The sequence below is a fragment of the Myotis daubentonii genome, chromosome X (assembly GCF_963259705.1).
Source record: "Myotis daubentonii chromosome X, mMyoDau2.1, whole genome shotgun sequence".
Classification (NCBI taxonomy): Eukaryota; Metazoa; Chordata; class Mammalia; order Chiroptera; family Vespertilionidae; genus Myotis; species Myotis daubentonii.
In genome coordinates this window covers 124,491,484-124,508,992 of record NC_081861.1, presented here as the reverse complement: position 1 = coordinate 124,508,992, position 17,509 = coordinate 124,491,484, and the positions used below count along the sequence as shown (strand labels likewise).

Here is a 17,509-nt window from a genome sequence, read left to right as displayed (position 1 = left end):
TATTTAGTCCTAAATATATTGTGATTTTCATATTGCCCATTGAATTATTTAGAACTTTGTTTTAAAATTTATGGAATATTTTTTCTTTGGTCTTTGACATTTATTTCTAGTTTTATTGCATTGTAGTTGGGGAACATTGATATGCAAAAATGAATTGTATTTCTCTATATTAACAATTTAAAAGTCAGGTTTATTTTTATTTTTTAGAAGTCTGCTTTCTTTAATGTACAAAACGTATGAGTAGAAACAAAAGCAAACTAAACATATTTATTTATACCACTATCTAGTTCTTTTATATCAACTTTACTATTCAAACAAAAGAAAGCAGGTGGCAATTGAGTGGTTGGGAAAGAGATACAACAAAGAAAACTTTTCTACCATATTTATTTTATACTGTGCTCACAGAGACGGCTTCTTTTACTGATCCACTGTGCAGGAATTCAGTTGTATATAAAATTGAACCTGCTCAAAAGCTGAAGGAGACTAGAAATGATGGGCCCATATCCTGGTGCGATGTCCACACAAATCAAACAATGGTGCGGCTACCAGCTTATAATTTTTAGGGACTGCTAACAAGGTTTTCTCTTGAAGTTGAACCAAAAACAACTTAAGTTCCTTTGGCTTTGTAATATGTGCTGGAATATGTGGATACTGAGGATGTTCAAAATTTGGTCTCTACCAGTTACCAAAGCAGTCATCAATGACCCAGTCTTACAGGACTCCACCTTGGCGACCTAGTATCTCTGTCATTAAGCATTTTAGTCCTTCAACTTCATCTTCTCCTGGGTTAAGTTCACCATCAGGTAATTTGAAGAAAGTTGTTCCCAGCTATAGCAGTAACACATGGGGTAGCCAGTGCTCATGTACAATTGGAACCCTTTCTACAGTCCTCATTTCAATTTTATCAAATATCACCCTCATGTGTTGAAATCTGGCTGCAACAGAGCTGTCCTCAGAGAGGTGCTGCTTTGTAGCAGAAGTATAATTGAAAAGAGGATACAGGTTGATGGTGTGCTCCAAGGTGAAGGGCTTGGTCTCCTGGATGTGCTTGTTGCCCAACTGGTCAAAACCCTAACTGGATTTTATTAACCAGTCATCCCAATAAATTTTTTTTTTTGGTAGACCAGTTCTCAAATTTATATGGAATTAATGCCACTGATACTCAGTGGAGCTGATAGTCAATGGAGCATGCCCATTGTTGGTCATGTAAGAAGCAGGTGTACTGTAAACCAGCCCTTTGCATTATCTAGCCTGTTATTGTAAAAAAAAAAATGATTAAAGGATTGCCCTGGCTGGTGTGGCTCAATGGTAGAGCATGGGCCCACTCACCGAGGCGTTGTGGGTTCGATTCCTGGTCAGGGGCACGGACCTGGGTTGCAGGTTTGATCCCTGGCCCCAGTGGAGGGCCTTGTGGGAGGCAACCACTTGATATGTCTCTCTAACATCTATATTTCTGTCTCTCTCCCTCCCCTCTTCCACTCTCTGAAAATCAGTGGAAAAAATATCCTCAGGTAAGGATTAACAAAAAACCCCCAAAAAACAAAATTAAAGTGTTTATTAAGTTATAGGTACACACACACACACACACACACACACACACACACACACACACAAAAGTTATAGGTACAAAACATACTGCTTAACTGCATTAGCAAAAGATCACTGTATAAGCACTCCATAATTCTGCAGTTTTCAATTTAAAAATTTTATAGTTGTTGAAAAGCTTGAAATTATCTTCTCACCAGTGTTTATGATGTACAGAAAGCATTGTTAGTGTCAGCACTGAGTTTATAGAACCTTACAGACCCAAAGTAATATATTTAGGAAAAACAGTAATAGGAAGCATGTGTTCATGTAGGTGAGGGAAAGAGTAGGGATCAGTATTAGTCAAGTTACTATGTTGGTGATCTGGCAAGAGAGTAATTTAAAGAAGTTTTATAGTTTAAGGATAGTTAAAAGTTTAAAAATTGTAAATGCTGCATTACATGAGTTTTACAAGTAGTGCTAGAAAACTAAAGAAGGCACTTATTAGCTTGAATAAAGTAACATAAAAGCAAGAATGCTTTAATCTAAAAAAAACCACCCATAATTCTGCATTATCAGAAAGATTTTTTAATACGAGGAGATACATTGCTCATTAAGGAGTTCAATAAGATAATACCGACCTTTCTTTATCATGTATTGCATTTGCCAGAAATTTCCCTTTTAAAAAGTTTTCCCCTGACATTTTTATTTAGTTTATATTGGGTAAAATGTAGTCTAAATTAATCTCCAGTTCATATTATGTCAAAACACTGTCTTTATCCTTTGATCACACCAAGTGCTTCAAACACTCCACTCCATGCAACTAAAGGCCGAATATTTCATTAGAGGGAACATATAAATAGGATTTCTGACCATAATCTCAACAAAAGCTACTAAACTAATTTTTTAAAATTTCACTACAAAATCAAAGTGTGATCCAAAGAGTTGAGTTATACATGATATACAGAATATTATATAATGAACATGTATTGACAAATTGTTGAGTGCATTAAATAGCAACATTTCATTAAGGAGGCTAAACTGCTTTACTTACGAAAAACTAGATAGAAAGTGTATGCAGTTCCTAATATCAAGCTACAGTCTTAAAGACAAAGGCATTGAAAGGTTTAGTGTCTAGTATTCACAGAATATTAATGCAACTAAACTCAGAGGGTGTTTTGGCAACTTTTAATCTGAGCACGAATAGGGGCTTTGGAAAAATAAGGTTTTAAGAAGGCTTGTCATTTTAGGACCAAATTTTAGTGTGTTCACCCAAATTGTTAGATTCTTTCTACTTGTTTGTCTTCAGATTCAACTGGTCTCTGACCTCAGTTCCTGCAGCAAAGTCAGGAGCACCCTTTTATCACAGCCCTTAGAACAGAGGTGGGCAAACTTTTTGACTCAAGGGCCACAATGGGTTCTTAAACTGGACCGGAGGGCCAGAACAAAAGCATGGATGGAGTGTTTGTGTGAACTAATATAAATTCAAAGTAAACATCATTACATAAAAGGGTACTGTCTTTTTTTTTTTTTTTTAGTTTTATTCATTTCAAACGGGCCGGATCTGCCCGCGGGGCCGTAGTTTGCCCATGGCTGCCTTAGAATCTTCTGAGTAGACACCATTCTAAGAACATTGGTTTCATTCTGATTGTCAGAGGAATTACTTCTAACCCCAAAGTTTAGTATAGTCATCTCTGCTTGGAAGTACAGAACATGTTTTTTTCTGATTTGGTGACAAAACAGAAGGAAAAATAACCGGTAAAAACTGTTCGTTGAATACTTAACTGATCACCTGAGTTTCTCTCTCTCTCTCTCTCTCTCTCTCTCTCTCTCTCTCTCTCTCTCTCCCTCCCTCCCTCCCTCCCTCCCTCCCTCCCTCCCTTTCACTCTCTGAAATCAATAAAAATATATTAAATATAAAAATATATTTGGGCTATAATATCTGTTAGGAAATGGGTATGATGTCCAATGATGAGAATATAGCAGATAAGTTTATCATGGTGCTTGGGTGAATTTCTTAGAGCACACTGAATATTGGGGAACTGCTGAAGCTTTCTGAGCAGGGGAGTGCGGTGATCAAAGCAATGCTTTGAAGGATTAGTCTGCCTCAGTACTTGGCACCAGCCCTTACTTGTAGTAAGGTTCCTAGTCATTTGTTGTGGGAGTGGCAGAAAATGAAAGGCCAGTTGAGAGGTTATTTTTGTCCCCTGGGATCAGTAAATATGAAGCTGAGAGTAAACGGTGACAGTGGGAATAAAAAAAGGGGGGGGGGAGGGGGATAGATTCCTGAGAAGTTGTGGACAAGGAATGGATAAGATCTGACAACCTGACTGAGCATAAGCAGAGAAGAAGGAAAAGTCCATAGTGGTCATGTCAGGAGAAGCAGGGCTTTATCCCGATGAAAATATGCAGCAGTCTGGTGGAAGTGTCAGGTACTAGCCTGAGTGTGTGTGTTTGGGGAATCACCTTTGTGTAAATGGTAGTTGAAACCTTGGAATAAAGAGGAAGCAGAAAACAAAAGGACTGAGCTCACCACCTTGGGCAAGGCTGCAATAATGGGTGAGGGGAGGCAGAGTAAACAGCAGTTGGGAAGGTGGGAAGAGAATTAGAACTCAGTTTATTTATTTTATTTTTTATTTTTTAAACAGATTTTATTAATTTTTTACAGAGAGGAAGGGAGAGGGATAGTTAGAAACATCGATGAGAGAGAAACATTGATCCAGCTGCCTCCTGCACACTCCCTATTGGGGATGTGCCCGCAACCAAGGTACATGCCCTTGACCAGAATCGAACCTGGGACCCTTGAGTCCGCAGGCTGACGCTCTATCCACTGAGCCAAACCGGTTAGGGCTAGAACTCAGCTTAAAGAAACCCAGGAAGGAGAGAATTTCAAAATTGAGGGAGTTAATTATCTGTCCAACCCCAATAGAAAAGCTAAGGAGGATTGTGCAGGTTGAGAATTCTTAGAGCAGATGGGGTTGGGTTTATGTAGGAGAATTGGGGAGAGGGGCATTTAATGCATTAATGAATTGCATTTATTGCCTTCTTAATTGGCTTAATTTCATTTTAGTAGTCTATCATTATGCTTAGAAGCTTAATTCATGTTTATCATTTTGTAATTACATTTTTTAAAGGTGAAAAAGAATTATGGCCAGGGGTGATTTTGGTGGGGAGAGAGTATTGACAACTTTCCATTTTTCATAGTTGAAAATGTTTTTCTTTATTGGTCCTTTTAATTTGAAGCAGTTTGAATAAATAACATGAAACATGCTTACTCTTGATAATAAATAGAATATGTCTCAGTTGACATGTTGAAAATCCAATTATTAATATTGAGTTTCTCATGGATATTTCTTTAAGAAATATATACACAAACACACACATACGTTTTAGCATTTGAAAAGCATATATAAATAACTATGGTTTATAGCAAACAAGTACAATCAGAAAAAAAGGAAAAAGGATAAATTGCTGTGGAAATTCAGAGGAGAGAGAGATTTTCAGCTTTTTCTTTTTTGGTGGGGAAGGGGTTTTTGGGGGAAAGGCTCTAGCAAGAGGATAGGGGAAAGGTGTTCCATCCAGGTATAAGAAACCCTGAGTCAAATAGAGTTTGGGGACATTGGGCATTTTTGTTTAGCTGAAATGTGTGCGTGTCATGGTGGGGGAAGGTGCTCGAAAGAAAGTTAGGGAATATGATGGACAGATAGTTTAGTCCCCAGACTTAGAAGATGGCAGGAGCCATTAAAAATTTAGCTGGAATGACATCACCTAGCTCCGTGGTCAGCAAACTTTGGTCCCTTGAGTGTGGTTCTTCCTAAGCCTTAGAAGTACCCTAATTAAGTTAATAACAATGTACCTACCTATATAGTTTAAGTTTAAAAAATTTGGCTCTCAAAAGAAATTTCAATCATTGTACTGTTGATATTTGGCTCTGTTGACTAATGAGTTTGCCAACCACTGACCTAGCTGATGCATTATAAAAATGACTCTTGTCATTTGAAATTTTAATAAGCATTCAGAGCTTATGTTATCAACAAAAAATGATAAAGGTAACAGAAAGATGTGTCTAATAGTACTATTTAGGTTGGATTAGAAAGTGAAAATGTAGATAGAGATAAGGAAACCAATGAGGGGGAGGAGGTTTATGCAATACTTACAATATGAGTAAACCACAATCTTTGATGTCTGCTCTTTTGAAACAGTCATTAATATTAAATAGTATATTATTTTATGGGTTAAGTTCTTTTTGCTGTAAGTTTTGGCTTAAGTAGAAAAGGGAGCATTGAGGTCATTGGGATGTCTTGCACAAACTCAAGGCAGATAAGGTTCTGTAGTTGGACCTCAGAAAGTTCTAGAGCCAGGAGCTAAAAAAATACTGGTAAGCCTCCCTTCCCTGTTCTCTCTCTACTCTGTTTCTGAGGGCATTCACTGGATTCTTTTTCATTTATAAACTTTATTTCACTAGTCTAAGCTGAAGTTGGAAAAGGGCCTTTCTCAGCTCCTATATAATAGCTACCAGGAGAAAGAGGCTGAGTGACCCTTGCTCATGGTTTTAGTTCTCAGGGACAGGACTTTGATTTTATTGTGCTCAAAGATGAACTTATTTTTATCATTTTATAGCCAGTGCCAATCAACTACATGGCGAGGAGAGTATAAATACACTGTGGGAATTTACTTCTCTAGATCAGAAGGTTAGTTAAGAGATGTCATTATAAGTTAGGCAGAAATCCCAAATGGTGTTTACTATAATTATGCACTTTGAGTTTTTACTGATCTTGAATGTATTGGTTGAAAGCAGACTACATTAAATTTAGAAAAGTAATATGAAAATCGTGTAGACATTTCCCCCCAATAAGGTACAGAGTGTGTTTAAATTGAACCTTAATAAAACCAGTTACCGTTGTGGGAGTGTGGGGTGTATGGACTGAGAGGAGACAAGTGCTGGGGTACTGGAAATGTTCTGTATCTTGATCTGGGCAGTATAGTGATTACGTAGGTTTAAGAGCATGTGTCAAAATTAATCAAAATGTGTGCACTTGATATATGCAAGCAGTATCTCAAGCAAAAAGCCTAGGCAAAGTTGACTTGTTTGATTTCTCTGCCTTGCCTTGTCTTATAGATGCCTATTATCATTGGAAATCAATTAAGTTCCCTTTTATTTTAGATAGATGTGTTTTGTTTTTTAAATCCTTCCTGAGGAGAGAGTGGACAGGAGGGGGAGATGCGAGAGAGAGGGTGGGGAAACATTGATGTGAGAGAGACTCATCGATTGGTTGCCTGCTATGTGCCCCTGACCAGGAGCTAGGGATTGAACTTGCAACTCAGGTACGTTTCTTTGACCAGGAATCAAACCCACAACCCTTTAGTCCAAGGGCCAACACTCTAACCACTGTGCAAAACTGGCCAGGGCTAGGTAGATATGTTTTTGATAGATGTTCATCTGTGACATACTTACGAGTGTTTCAGAAATGTAAATATGGTGCATTTTAAATACATGATATAATAAAAGTAATACTTGGTTTACTTTCCCCCCCCCCCTAATTTAGGAGCTGTGACTGATGAAAATTAAAGGCCATGGATGAAGATGGACTTGAATTACAACCACAAGAGCCAAACTCATTTTTTGCTGCAACAGGTATAACTATTTGGGTTGCTCTATTTTCCATCTACCAGATTTGGAGTTGGTTATCGAGTGGACAAATTGCGAGGCTCTCACATTGATATTCACACTTAGGTATCTTGTGTCAAGTCTACAAATATTAAAGTGAGCACATTATTCTCCTCCTTAAAAATTTGGCTCCCCTACAACCAACTCTTAAATTTTTGTCAGTAACAGCATCAGTATCAAAACCTCAGTGTTATCCTCAGGTACTCTTATCTTGCCCAGTTAGAGCACTAAGTCCTGTTAGTTTTCTCTTTGAAAATGTTGCTAATATTTACTTCCCACCACATAGACAGGCTCTATCATCTCATTCCTAGTCTGCAATAATTTTGAAGTTATTATTTTTCTTGTCCTTAGTCTCTCTTTTTAAAAAAAGAAATATTTTTATTGATTTTAAAGAGGGAAGGAGGGAGGGAGAGAGAAAGACATCAATGTGAGAGAGCCACATCGACTGGTTGCCTCTCACATATGACCCAACTAGGGAGTGAACCCCTAACTCAGGTATGTACCCTTGACTGGGAATCGAACCTGAGACCCTTCAGTGCGTGGACTGATACTCTAACCACTGAGAACACAGACCAGAGTGAAGTAGCAACCTTTTGGTGCATGGATGACACTCAACCAATTGAGCCACACACCAGCCAGGGCCTTAGTCTCTTTTATATAGTCCCCCAGCCAGAGTACTCATCGTAAAGTAACACATGGATCATGTAATTTCTTTCTTTTCCATTACCCAGCAGTTAAATTATAAACCTCAGGCCCTCTACATTCTGACCCCATCCTACTTTTACAACCTATCTTTCACAGGTTGAGAAGAGGAGCCTTTTGCTTCAGGAAGACAGTCTTACCCCACTATCCAAACTGTACAAGGAAAATTAAGTTCATGAAGTTTTAAAAATAGAAAAAAATTATTCATAATTTTAGGTTATCCATCATTCCAATTACATAACATCGTAAAGTGATTACACTAGGTTTTATGATATAAGATGGTTTTATATCACACTAGGTAGCTACCTTTATAAATAAAATATTAATGAGTTTTCCATTGGGCTTAAAATGATCATATTGCAGTATATTAAAGAAGTAGCAGAAGAAGTAGCAATTAACTATATCAGGAAATTCAATATTAGTGGTTTTTAATTTTCACTTCTTTAATCTCTAAATCCAGTGTGTGTATGTGTTGGAGGGGTATGTTTATTTTTCTTAACAATTTAGAATGGTCTTTGACTCAAGTTTGGTAATTTCAATTTGATAACAAATGCAGTTGTAATTCTTCTTTTATTAGAACATGTATAATTAATGTGCTTGAAAGAGAAAGAAGCTCTTTGAGGAAAAATGTACAGTATTTGCTAGCTTAATCTTGTCATGAGCAATCCTGGGTCATGGGCTAAGTGGTAGATTGAAGGGCTATTTCATTTTAGCCATGGTTGTTAACACTTATGGTGTTTGTTTATCTTTGAGCAAGTCACTTAATCTGCCAGGGCCTCCATTTTCATTTGTCCTAATAATAATGAAACCTCTCATTACAGTTTTTCAGAATACTTCCCATACATTTCCCATTTGATCATCACAACAGTCCTGTGAGGTATGCATGGCAGATACTACTATCCTCATTTTACTGATGAGGAAACCGAAACTCAGAGGTTAAATGACTTGCCCAAGGTCACAAAACTAATAAGTGTCTAAACCCTGTTCTCTGGTTTAGATTTTTTAACTATTGCTCTTGCCACTAAATGCTTTCGTCTTTTTATCTGTAAAATGGAGATTATAGTGATCTATTGCTTGATGTTAATATTGAGAATATTGAAAACAAAGGAGTATAAAAGCACTTAGTAGAAGTTCTATAGAAAATAAAGCAAACATTTTTTATTCTAGATGTAACTAAAATAGCTATTAATTGGCTTCAAGATTTCCTACATTTTTAAAGGTTCTTTGACCTCTGTTGATCATTTGTGTTTGTTAAACAAAATCATGTGTCTCTCTGAGGGCCTGGCCAGTGATACACAGTCATTGAGTTAGGCAGCTGCTTGGATTCAGCCTGATCTGAGTTACATCCAGAATCACTAATTAAAATTAATTGCTTTTTAACTAAGATTTTTATAAAAACCTCATTTGCTTTTCTCTGGACCAGGAGCCAAGATACCAGATTTGTTTTATTGTATTTTATGTGTTTTGACAAGGATATCTGATTTGGAGTCCCATTTGTGGCATTTATTCAGAGTAATATTTACTGAGTACCATAATCTGTACAAATGTGTGATCTTGGTGAAGTCATTTAATCTCACTGGGCTTTAATTGATTCAACCCTGTACCTTTATTCTTAACTGCAGAGTGGACTAGAGTAGTGTTTCTTATACTCTGAGGAACTGCCTGGGGCATTAGGGTATGGGGTGATGCAAGGAGGCTGGATGGAGGCAGAGTACCCTGGTGAAGTTGGGGTAGGCCCCGCTCCAACTAACCTCACCCTCTACTGCTCCAGAGCAGTTGCACTTTTATTCATCTTATCTATTCACAGAGGCTCCTTAACTAGTTGCCTTTCCTCTAGCTGTGGCCTTGTAGCTGTCTTTCCCCTGCCCCATGTTGACACTATTACAGATGTCCCCCATTTTACCCACTTTTGCCCCCCTCCACCCAGCCCCCGCCCTAGTCCTCTTTTATTTATGCCCCAGTCCTTTCACATCTTAGATTCAGAGGATAATTTCTAAATTTCCATAGTCATAAATGTAGGATATTGATGAGATATTATATCAGAACAAAGGGGGAAAGAGGAGAAAAATGGAAGGGAACTAAAAGAAATACATGGGAGAGATGGAAAGAAGATAAAGTAGTAGTTGAGGGAGAGATGGAGTAAGATGAAAGAGATGAAAAACACATAATAAAGGAAAATGGTATATTTGCCACCTGAAGTTGCTTTACTTATTAATTTTTATAATCATCCCTTAAGTATATGCATATGGATTTAATTTTAGTGAGCCTAGAATTTTACTTTCATGAACATTTTTATTTTGTGACTGCCTCAATTGCTTGGTTTTTCTATTTTCTTATCAATTGATTTGGGATGAGTATAAAAAGTTCTTAATATTAAAATTTTTCATTTCTGATATTCAAAAATGGATTCCCTTTTAATTTTTTAATCTATATGAATGTTTGAGAAAACTGAGAAGCTAGTCTGTTTTCCTGGTAGAAATTAAATAACATTTACATTAGCTGAGGCAGTCATACATGCCTACTTGAAATTGTGCTTTTAAATTTTTTTTTTTTTTTTAAGGAACTGATGCTGCACACATGGATGGTGATCAAATTGTTGTGGAAGTTCAAGAAACCGTTTTTGTTTCAGATGTTGTGGATTCAGACATAACTGTGCATAACTTTGTTCCTGATGACCCAGACTCAGTTGTAATCCAAGATGTTATCGAGGACGTTGTTATAGAAGATGTTCAGTGCCCAGATATCATGGAAGAATCAGATGTATCTGAAACGGTCATCATTCCTGAGCAAGTGCTGGACTCAGATGTAACTGAAGAAGTTTCTTTAGAACATTGCACAGTCCCAGATGATGTTTTAGCTTCCGATATTACTTCATCAATGTCTATACCAGAACACGTCTTGACAAGTGAATCTATACATGTGTCTGACGTTGGACACGTTGAACACGTAGTTCATGATAGTGTAGTTGAGGCCGAAATTGTCACTGATCCTCTGACAACGGATGTAGTTTCAGAAGAAGTGTTGGTAGCAGATTGTGCCTCGGAAGCAGTCATAGATGCCAATGGGATCCCTGTGGACCAGCAAGATGATGACAAGAACAACTGTGAGGACTACCTTATGATTTCCTGTAAGTCTTGGGGTACAGTGATTCTCAAAGGTATTTTTGAAGGCTGTCTTTCCTAACTTACATCAGAGATGAAAATTTCTTGACTTCTATAAAAGTAAATCTCATAAACCTTCCTGCATTGTTGTTTCAGTTTGGAGCCTGTAAGATAACTCAAAATTAAGAAAAGTAAAATTGTACAAATTAAAGCATCTTTTCTCTCTTATAAGGATACAATAGAAAGATGAAATTTCTTCAGTCTAGAAAGACAAAGATGGGAAGGAATAGAACTGAACTTTGAAATCATGAAGGATGTGATTAGGCTGTTACCAGCCTTTATTAGAATTAGGAACCCTATTGAAACGTAAAAGGAGTTTAAATTGGAAAAAAATGTATAACCAAACTACTTATATTCTTGTATATGCATGTATGTTAGTACTTATGTAATACTTATATGCTTATGTAAAATACTACTTATATAATAGATAGCATGGGAAAAGGCTCTGGTATAGCATTGAAACAAATGATTCTAAAACATGATTTTAAGTATGATGGACTCAGGTTATTGAAGAAAAGTAAGGTGTTTTGGAGCACACCTCTAAATGTTTAACATCTGGGAGGATAACTGTCTTCTTACACATATTTCTTGGCATTGCTTTCAGAGATCAAGTCCTCAGTTGGCTAGACCACAACTCTGACCCAGTATGGAAATTAGTATGCCTTTAGGAATTAAACGTCAAATAAATAAAGACCCACTATTTTTAAAATATATATATTTTTATTGATTTCAAAGAGGAAGGTAGAGGAAGAGAGAGAAACATCAATGATGAAGGAGAATCATTGATTGGCTACCTCCTGCACGCTCCCTACTCGGGACTGAGCCTACAACCCAGGCATATGCCCTTATCAGGAAATCGAGCCTCGACCTCCTGGTTCATAGGTCAGTGGTCAACCACTGAGCCACGCTGGCTGGGCTAACTCTTACATTTAGACTTTTGATCCATTTTGAGTTTATTTTTATATATGGTGTGAGGTCACGAGCTAACTACTCTCTCTGGCACATCGATATTCTGTTGTCGCAGCACCATTTGTTGAAATGGAGTTCTTTACTCATTGAATATTCTTGGTACCCTTATTGAAACAAATTCTTTAAAATTTTATCTATTGATTTTTTTATTTTATTTTTTTTTTGTAGGGAGAGAGGAAGGGAGACAGACAAAGACATCAATTTGTTCCATTTATTTATGCATTCAGTGGTTGGTTCTTATATGTGCCCTGACCAGGCATGGGACCTGTAACCTTGGTGTATCAGGATGACACTCTAACCAGCTGAGCTACCCAGCCAGGGTCTTATTGAAAATAATTGATAATAAATATGAGGGGTTAATTTTTGGACTCTTAATTCTATTCCATGGATCTGCTCATCCTTATACTAGTTTTATGCTGTCAGGAGTGGGTAGTGAATTTGCAAAATTTACTACCCTAAATATTAAAGTCTAAAACTTAAAAGTCCAGGCAAAAATGCATAGTTCAGTTTTTAAAGGATTAGCGGAATTAATAAGCAGTGGCAACATAATGCATTCTTATGGAAGACTAGGGTACTTGGTGTGCCTCTACCTTTTATAGTAACATCAAAGGAAACAACTAATACGCCTCTGGAGCATGGGGTTCCCTTCTGCCAAACACTTGGGCCGGAGAGCCTCTATTCTAATATAAACCAATATGATGCTTCATTTCTAATACACATTTTAATAAAATATTACTTTGTTATTTTAAACAGTTTTTAAAAAGACATTAAAAATTATAGCAAATAAATATATATTTTTTTGTTAAGCCTCACCTGAGGTTATTTTTTCCCATTGATTTTTTTAGAGAGAGAAGGAAGGAGGGTAGGTGGAAGAGAGAGAGAGAAACATTGATGTGAGAGAGAGACATCGATTGGTTGCCTCCTGAATGCGCCCCAAGTGGGGTGGGGATCAGACCTGCAACCCAGGTACATGTTCTTGACCGGAATCGAACCCATGATCCTTCAGTGTGTGGCTGACGCTCTAACCACTGTCATGCCTGCCAGGGCTATAAGCAAATAATTTAAGCTTAGAACCCTTTAAACTAGTCTGGTTAAGTGAAAGTATGCCACCATTTTTAACATGCTGATTATAAAATTGGAAATTTTACTTTGTACAGACCATAACTTTAATAAAACTTTTGATGACAGTACTGTATCTGTGATCTCCATTTAGTTTTTATATTCTAAGGCCACTGACTTTTTCATTAGGATAAAATTGTGTTCAAAACACTATTTTCTACAATATGCAACTGCTTTTATAAAAACTGAATGTTAATAAATCATTAGGTTGGTTAGTTCTTAACTAATGCTTATTAAACTTTTGGTCTGGTGGCATATATATAATTTAAGTCCATTTGAATTAATATATCAAAGGAAGAGCTCAGGTGGTAATGTGTGCTGAATGCTTCTAATGACCCTTGAGTCAATTGACATTTTTATCAGAAGATGTAATTAAGTTTATTTGGTGAGGTTTGTTAATAAAGCTCTCTTTTCAGGGGAGAAATGTTTAGGATTGTCATTATGGCCAATTTTTAAATTTTTTAAAACAAGATTTTTTATCCCAAGAAAAATTTTTCAGTTGGAGATTTGTAACAAGTTGGAAATAATAAAAATAGGTAATAGTAAACCTTTAATAAATAGTATCTGTGTTCCAAAACTTTATATATATATTCCTTACAACAACCATATAATGTTGGTGTTATCACCATTTTACAACTTGGATAACTGAGGCTCAGTTTATGTAACTTGTTCAAGGTTACACATCCAGTTAGCATTATGGTGAAGATTTGAAATCAGATGTTTTATTCCAGCCCTGGCTGGTTTGGCTCAGTGGTAAGAGCGTTGGCCTACAGACTGAAGGGTCATGGGTTTGATTCCAGTCAAGGGCAGGTACCTCAGTTGCAGGTTCGATCCCTGCGCATGGGGGAGGCACCCAGTCGGTGTTGTGTCTCTCACATCGATGTTGCTCGCTCTCTCCCCCTCCCACTCACTTTCTCTAAAAAAATCAGTGGGAAAAGTTTTATTCCAGTGCTTACTAAAATCAAAAGAAGAAGAAACCAAAAGCAAGGAAAAAAACTAAAATAAATAAAACAAAATAAAGGAAAAAACAAAGTGTCTACTCCACTCTCATATTGTCTTTTTTTGGTCCGTGTGTATATGTATGTGTGTGTAAAGTTAATACTACAACGCAGTAGAGTTTGGGATAAAAAGTGATTATTGGTGGACAGAGGAGGCACATTGAATTTCAGTGATTATTAAAATTTACAATATTCATGAAAACCCAATTTTAGCAATGTTAGGAAATAATTTGGGCAGGAGGCTTACACATTTTCTTAGTTACTCCTTAATAGCAGAAGCCACGAGGACAGCCTCCACACCCTATTCCATTGTTTTTCTACCTAAAAAATTATTTTTTTTCAAATTTATGTTTATATGAGAAAAAAGAATCATCTAAACGATTATTTTTACTCTTGCCTATGTTTACTTTTCTTATGTCTTCATTCAATAACATTTATTAATCAGCCACGATAAACTAGGAATCTTGTTAGCTGTTAGAGATAAACAGTGAAAGTTTCTGGCTTTTTAAGAGTTCACAGTCTTGGAGAGAAGACAGACAGAAACAGGTAATTATATAGTTGAGTGTGAAAAGATATAACTGGATATACAAAGTATTTTGGGAGCACTAAGGGAGAAAATGTTGAGATTTTTGGTACACTTGAGTGAGCTAAATGCTATGAAAGTATAAACCAAAGTTCTGTGGGAGCTTGGCTGAAGATATAACTAAATTTATTTCATATCTCCTATTCATTTTCCTCCCTCTATTTTGAAGCAAATCTCACATTTATTTCATAAGTATTTATCAAAGACAGGGATTATTATTATATTTTTTAAACATAATTTGGGATGAACTCAATTTGAAGGATGAATAAAATGTTCAGTGGGTACCTGAGGGGGAAGAAATGGCAGAGAACATATTTAAAGGCAGGGAAATGTGGAAGGTCTTTGATTGTTCAGAGACTTTTTCTTTGGAGTGCAAATGTCTTTAATGATGAGAATGGAGGAAATGTTGAGAAGTAAGAGTCGCAAAATTGGGCACAAATCAAAGGCCTTTGAATACAATAAGCCTGCTTTACCTTTCTGATGTGGGGAGCTATTATCGTTGTAAGCCGATTAATAATAATATGCTTAGGGTTATAGTTTACAAAAGTAATCTTAGTGGCAATATTGAGAGCAGACAAGGGAAGACTAAAATTAAAAACAAAAAATACGCTGTGAGAGATGATTTAGTAGTCCAGGTAAGAAACAGACGATGCTAGTTTGAAATGAGGTTCTATCAGTAGAGTTTGGCAGAAAGTTACTTCATGACATATTTAGGAAGTGGAATTTGGATTAAAGTTGGGAGGCGGAGGGTTTGAAGCTCCCTGGTTTCTGGCTTGTGCATCTGGGCAGATGGCAAACCAATTACTAGAGGAGGAATACATTTAGACATGCTAGAGATCTGTCTACAGGATTGCCGCATGCAGCTGTCAGCTGTCCAGCTATAGTGTGAATGGCACCTTTGCAGATATGGAGCCTAATGACCCTGGCCTTTTCTAGTTTAGGTGTTTTGACCATTTGGTCTGATGTTAGCTCCTAATTCAGCACAACTTTGGTCATAGTAGACATCCAATAAAAAGTGGTTCAGGGAGTGAATGAATGAATGAATGAATGCAAACCCTTATGTTTAGTGCATGAACTCTGAGGATCAATACAGTCTAATGGTTTAGAATCGAATTATTCTAGGGGATATTAGCACAGGAGACAGGCTAAAGTATTTGCTTATTTCTTTGTCCTACAGGCTGATGGTTTGTGTAAATCTTACCATTACTTTTATGTATGTACTCGATCAATTTCATTTTGTACCTTGAAACCATTTGGTAAATCACAGAATAAAATTTTAGTATTTTAAAAATATATCAGTATGGGGATATTTCTGAAATGTGAGAAAAGTCTAATTTAGTGAACTAAGAATATTTTAGAGAAGATGTTAAACAAGCTTTAAGCTTGTTCTGATGAAATTAAAGTTTCTGTTTATCTAAAGCTACTGTGTCTTTACTGTAGGCATTCAGATTTATTTAGAAATCAGTACTAAAAATTAATGAATTAAGAGTTTTCAGTTTAATCTGATTTCAGTTAGATTTATACCAAGAATAAAGTGCTCAAATAAGGCAAAGATGTGTAGTCCTCCCCTCTCCTCACCATAAAAAAGAGGTGGGGCAAGGGATTGGTAAGCCAGGGAATGGAATTAAAGTTTGAGTAAATTCTAATATAATATTTTTTGTTTAAAAATAGCATGTTACACTATCCAGTTTTCACACACACAAAAAAATATCTCTGTGCAGTCTGTCTCCCATTCTTTTAATGCCTAAGTATGCCTAGAAATGTCTGAATAATGATCTGTAATTTTTATTGATAGTTCCATATGGTGGGCTTTTCAGCACATTTTAATTTATTTTTATACTTTTCTTAAATAATAAGCTGTACAATTTTTATAATATGTATATAATTTAAAGCAAAGTTACAGAAGCACAAAGGAATGGAAATAACATACTAATAACTTCAGGGTACATGGCATAGTCGTGGGGGTGCTGAGGAGATAAGACTGTGAAGGCAGAAGGCAGTTTGGTCAGAGTTTAGTTGCTAGACTGCAATTTTTATTTTACTTGGTAGGAAATGGGGCACCATTATCTGCTAGAGAGTAAGGTGACTGGATCTTTGTTTTAAGAAAGCTGACCGAGGGCAGTGTCTAAGGGATTTTGGTGTGATGTCTCTTTTTACGATGTTAATGTACACAAAATGCAATTCTATAGCAATCCGATACCATGTATTTTTCTATCTTTGCAAAAATTATAACGAAATCTGTTTTGAAGCTTTGAGAGGTGAGAATAACAAAACATTATCACCTGTTTTATAAGGTTGTTGTGAGGAGTAAATGGTATATTTTAAGGGCTTAGTATCATGCTTGGCATGTGGTATGTGGTAGGTAAATATTTGGTGTTATCATCACAACCATTGTTATTTCTTATTATATAGATTCTCCATCAAATGTTCTCCAAATCAGCTTCGTTTTGCTGATTTTTAAATTAGATCAGTGTTCCTTTATGAAGCAGTTTGCTTGAAGTGGTGTATCCCCTATTCCCCCCACCCCAAGTAATTTTTATTTTCAGAAACTACTGAGTTTTCTGAAGTCTTAATGAACTATATTTTTAGACTCCATAGCATCTGTTAGTATTACAAATAAGCAACCCTTAATTTTTGGTCTTCAGGGTTTTTACTGAAGCTCCCTTGAAGCAGTATAAAATATGCCTATATTTTGCCATAGTTTTGCTATTAATAATGAGATAATTGCTAAGTCAATTTTTTCTTTAGTTTTACAGTTTAAAACTGTTGGATGAGATACAAAGAT

At 36.4% G+C, this 17,509-nt stretch overlaps 1 protein-coding gene and 1 pseudogene across 15 annotated transcripts in view; one reads left to right on the top strand and one right to left on the bottom strand.

The window, feature by feature from the left end:
• ZFX (zinc finger protein X-linked) overlaps positions 1-17,509 on the top strand; it is a 77,252-nt gene that overhangs the window by 47,748 nt on the left and 11,995 nt on the right. For 12 of the 15 annotated variants that reach the window (XM_059679066.1, XM_059679064.1, XM_059679061.1 and 9 more), the window contains 2 exons: positions 7,071-7,159; positions 10,455-11,021. In XM_059679066.1, the coding sequence (XP_059535049.1) occupies positions 7,099-7,159; positions 10,455-11,021 (628 nt within the window). In that variant the 5' untranslated portion in view covers positions 7,071-7,098. Of the gene's footprint in view, positions 1-683; positions 804-1,277; positions 1,512-7,070; positions 7,160-8,715; positions 8,772-10,454; positions 11,022-17,509 lie in introns of those variants that run through there. The other 3 variants (XM_059679069.1, XM_059679062.1, XM_059679065.1) reach the window with 3 other exon arrangements.
• On the bottom strand, positions 441-2,131 carry LOC132223712 (cleavage and polyadenylation specificity factor subunit 5-like; annotated as a pseudogene).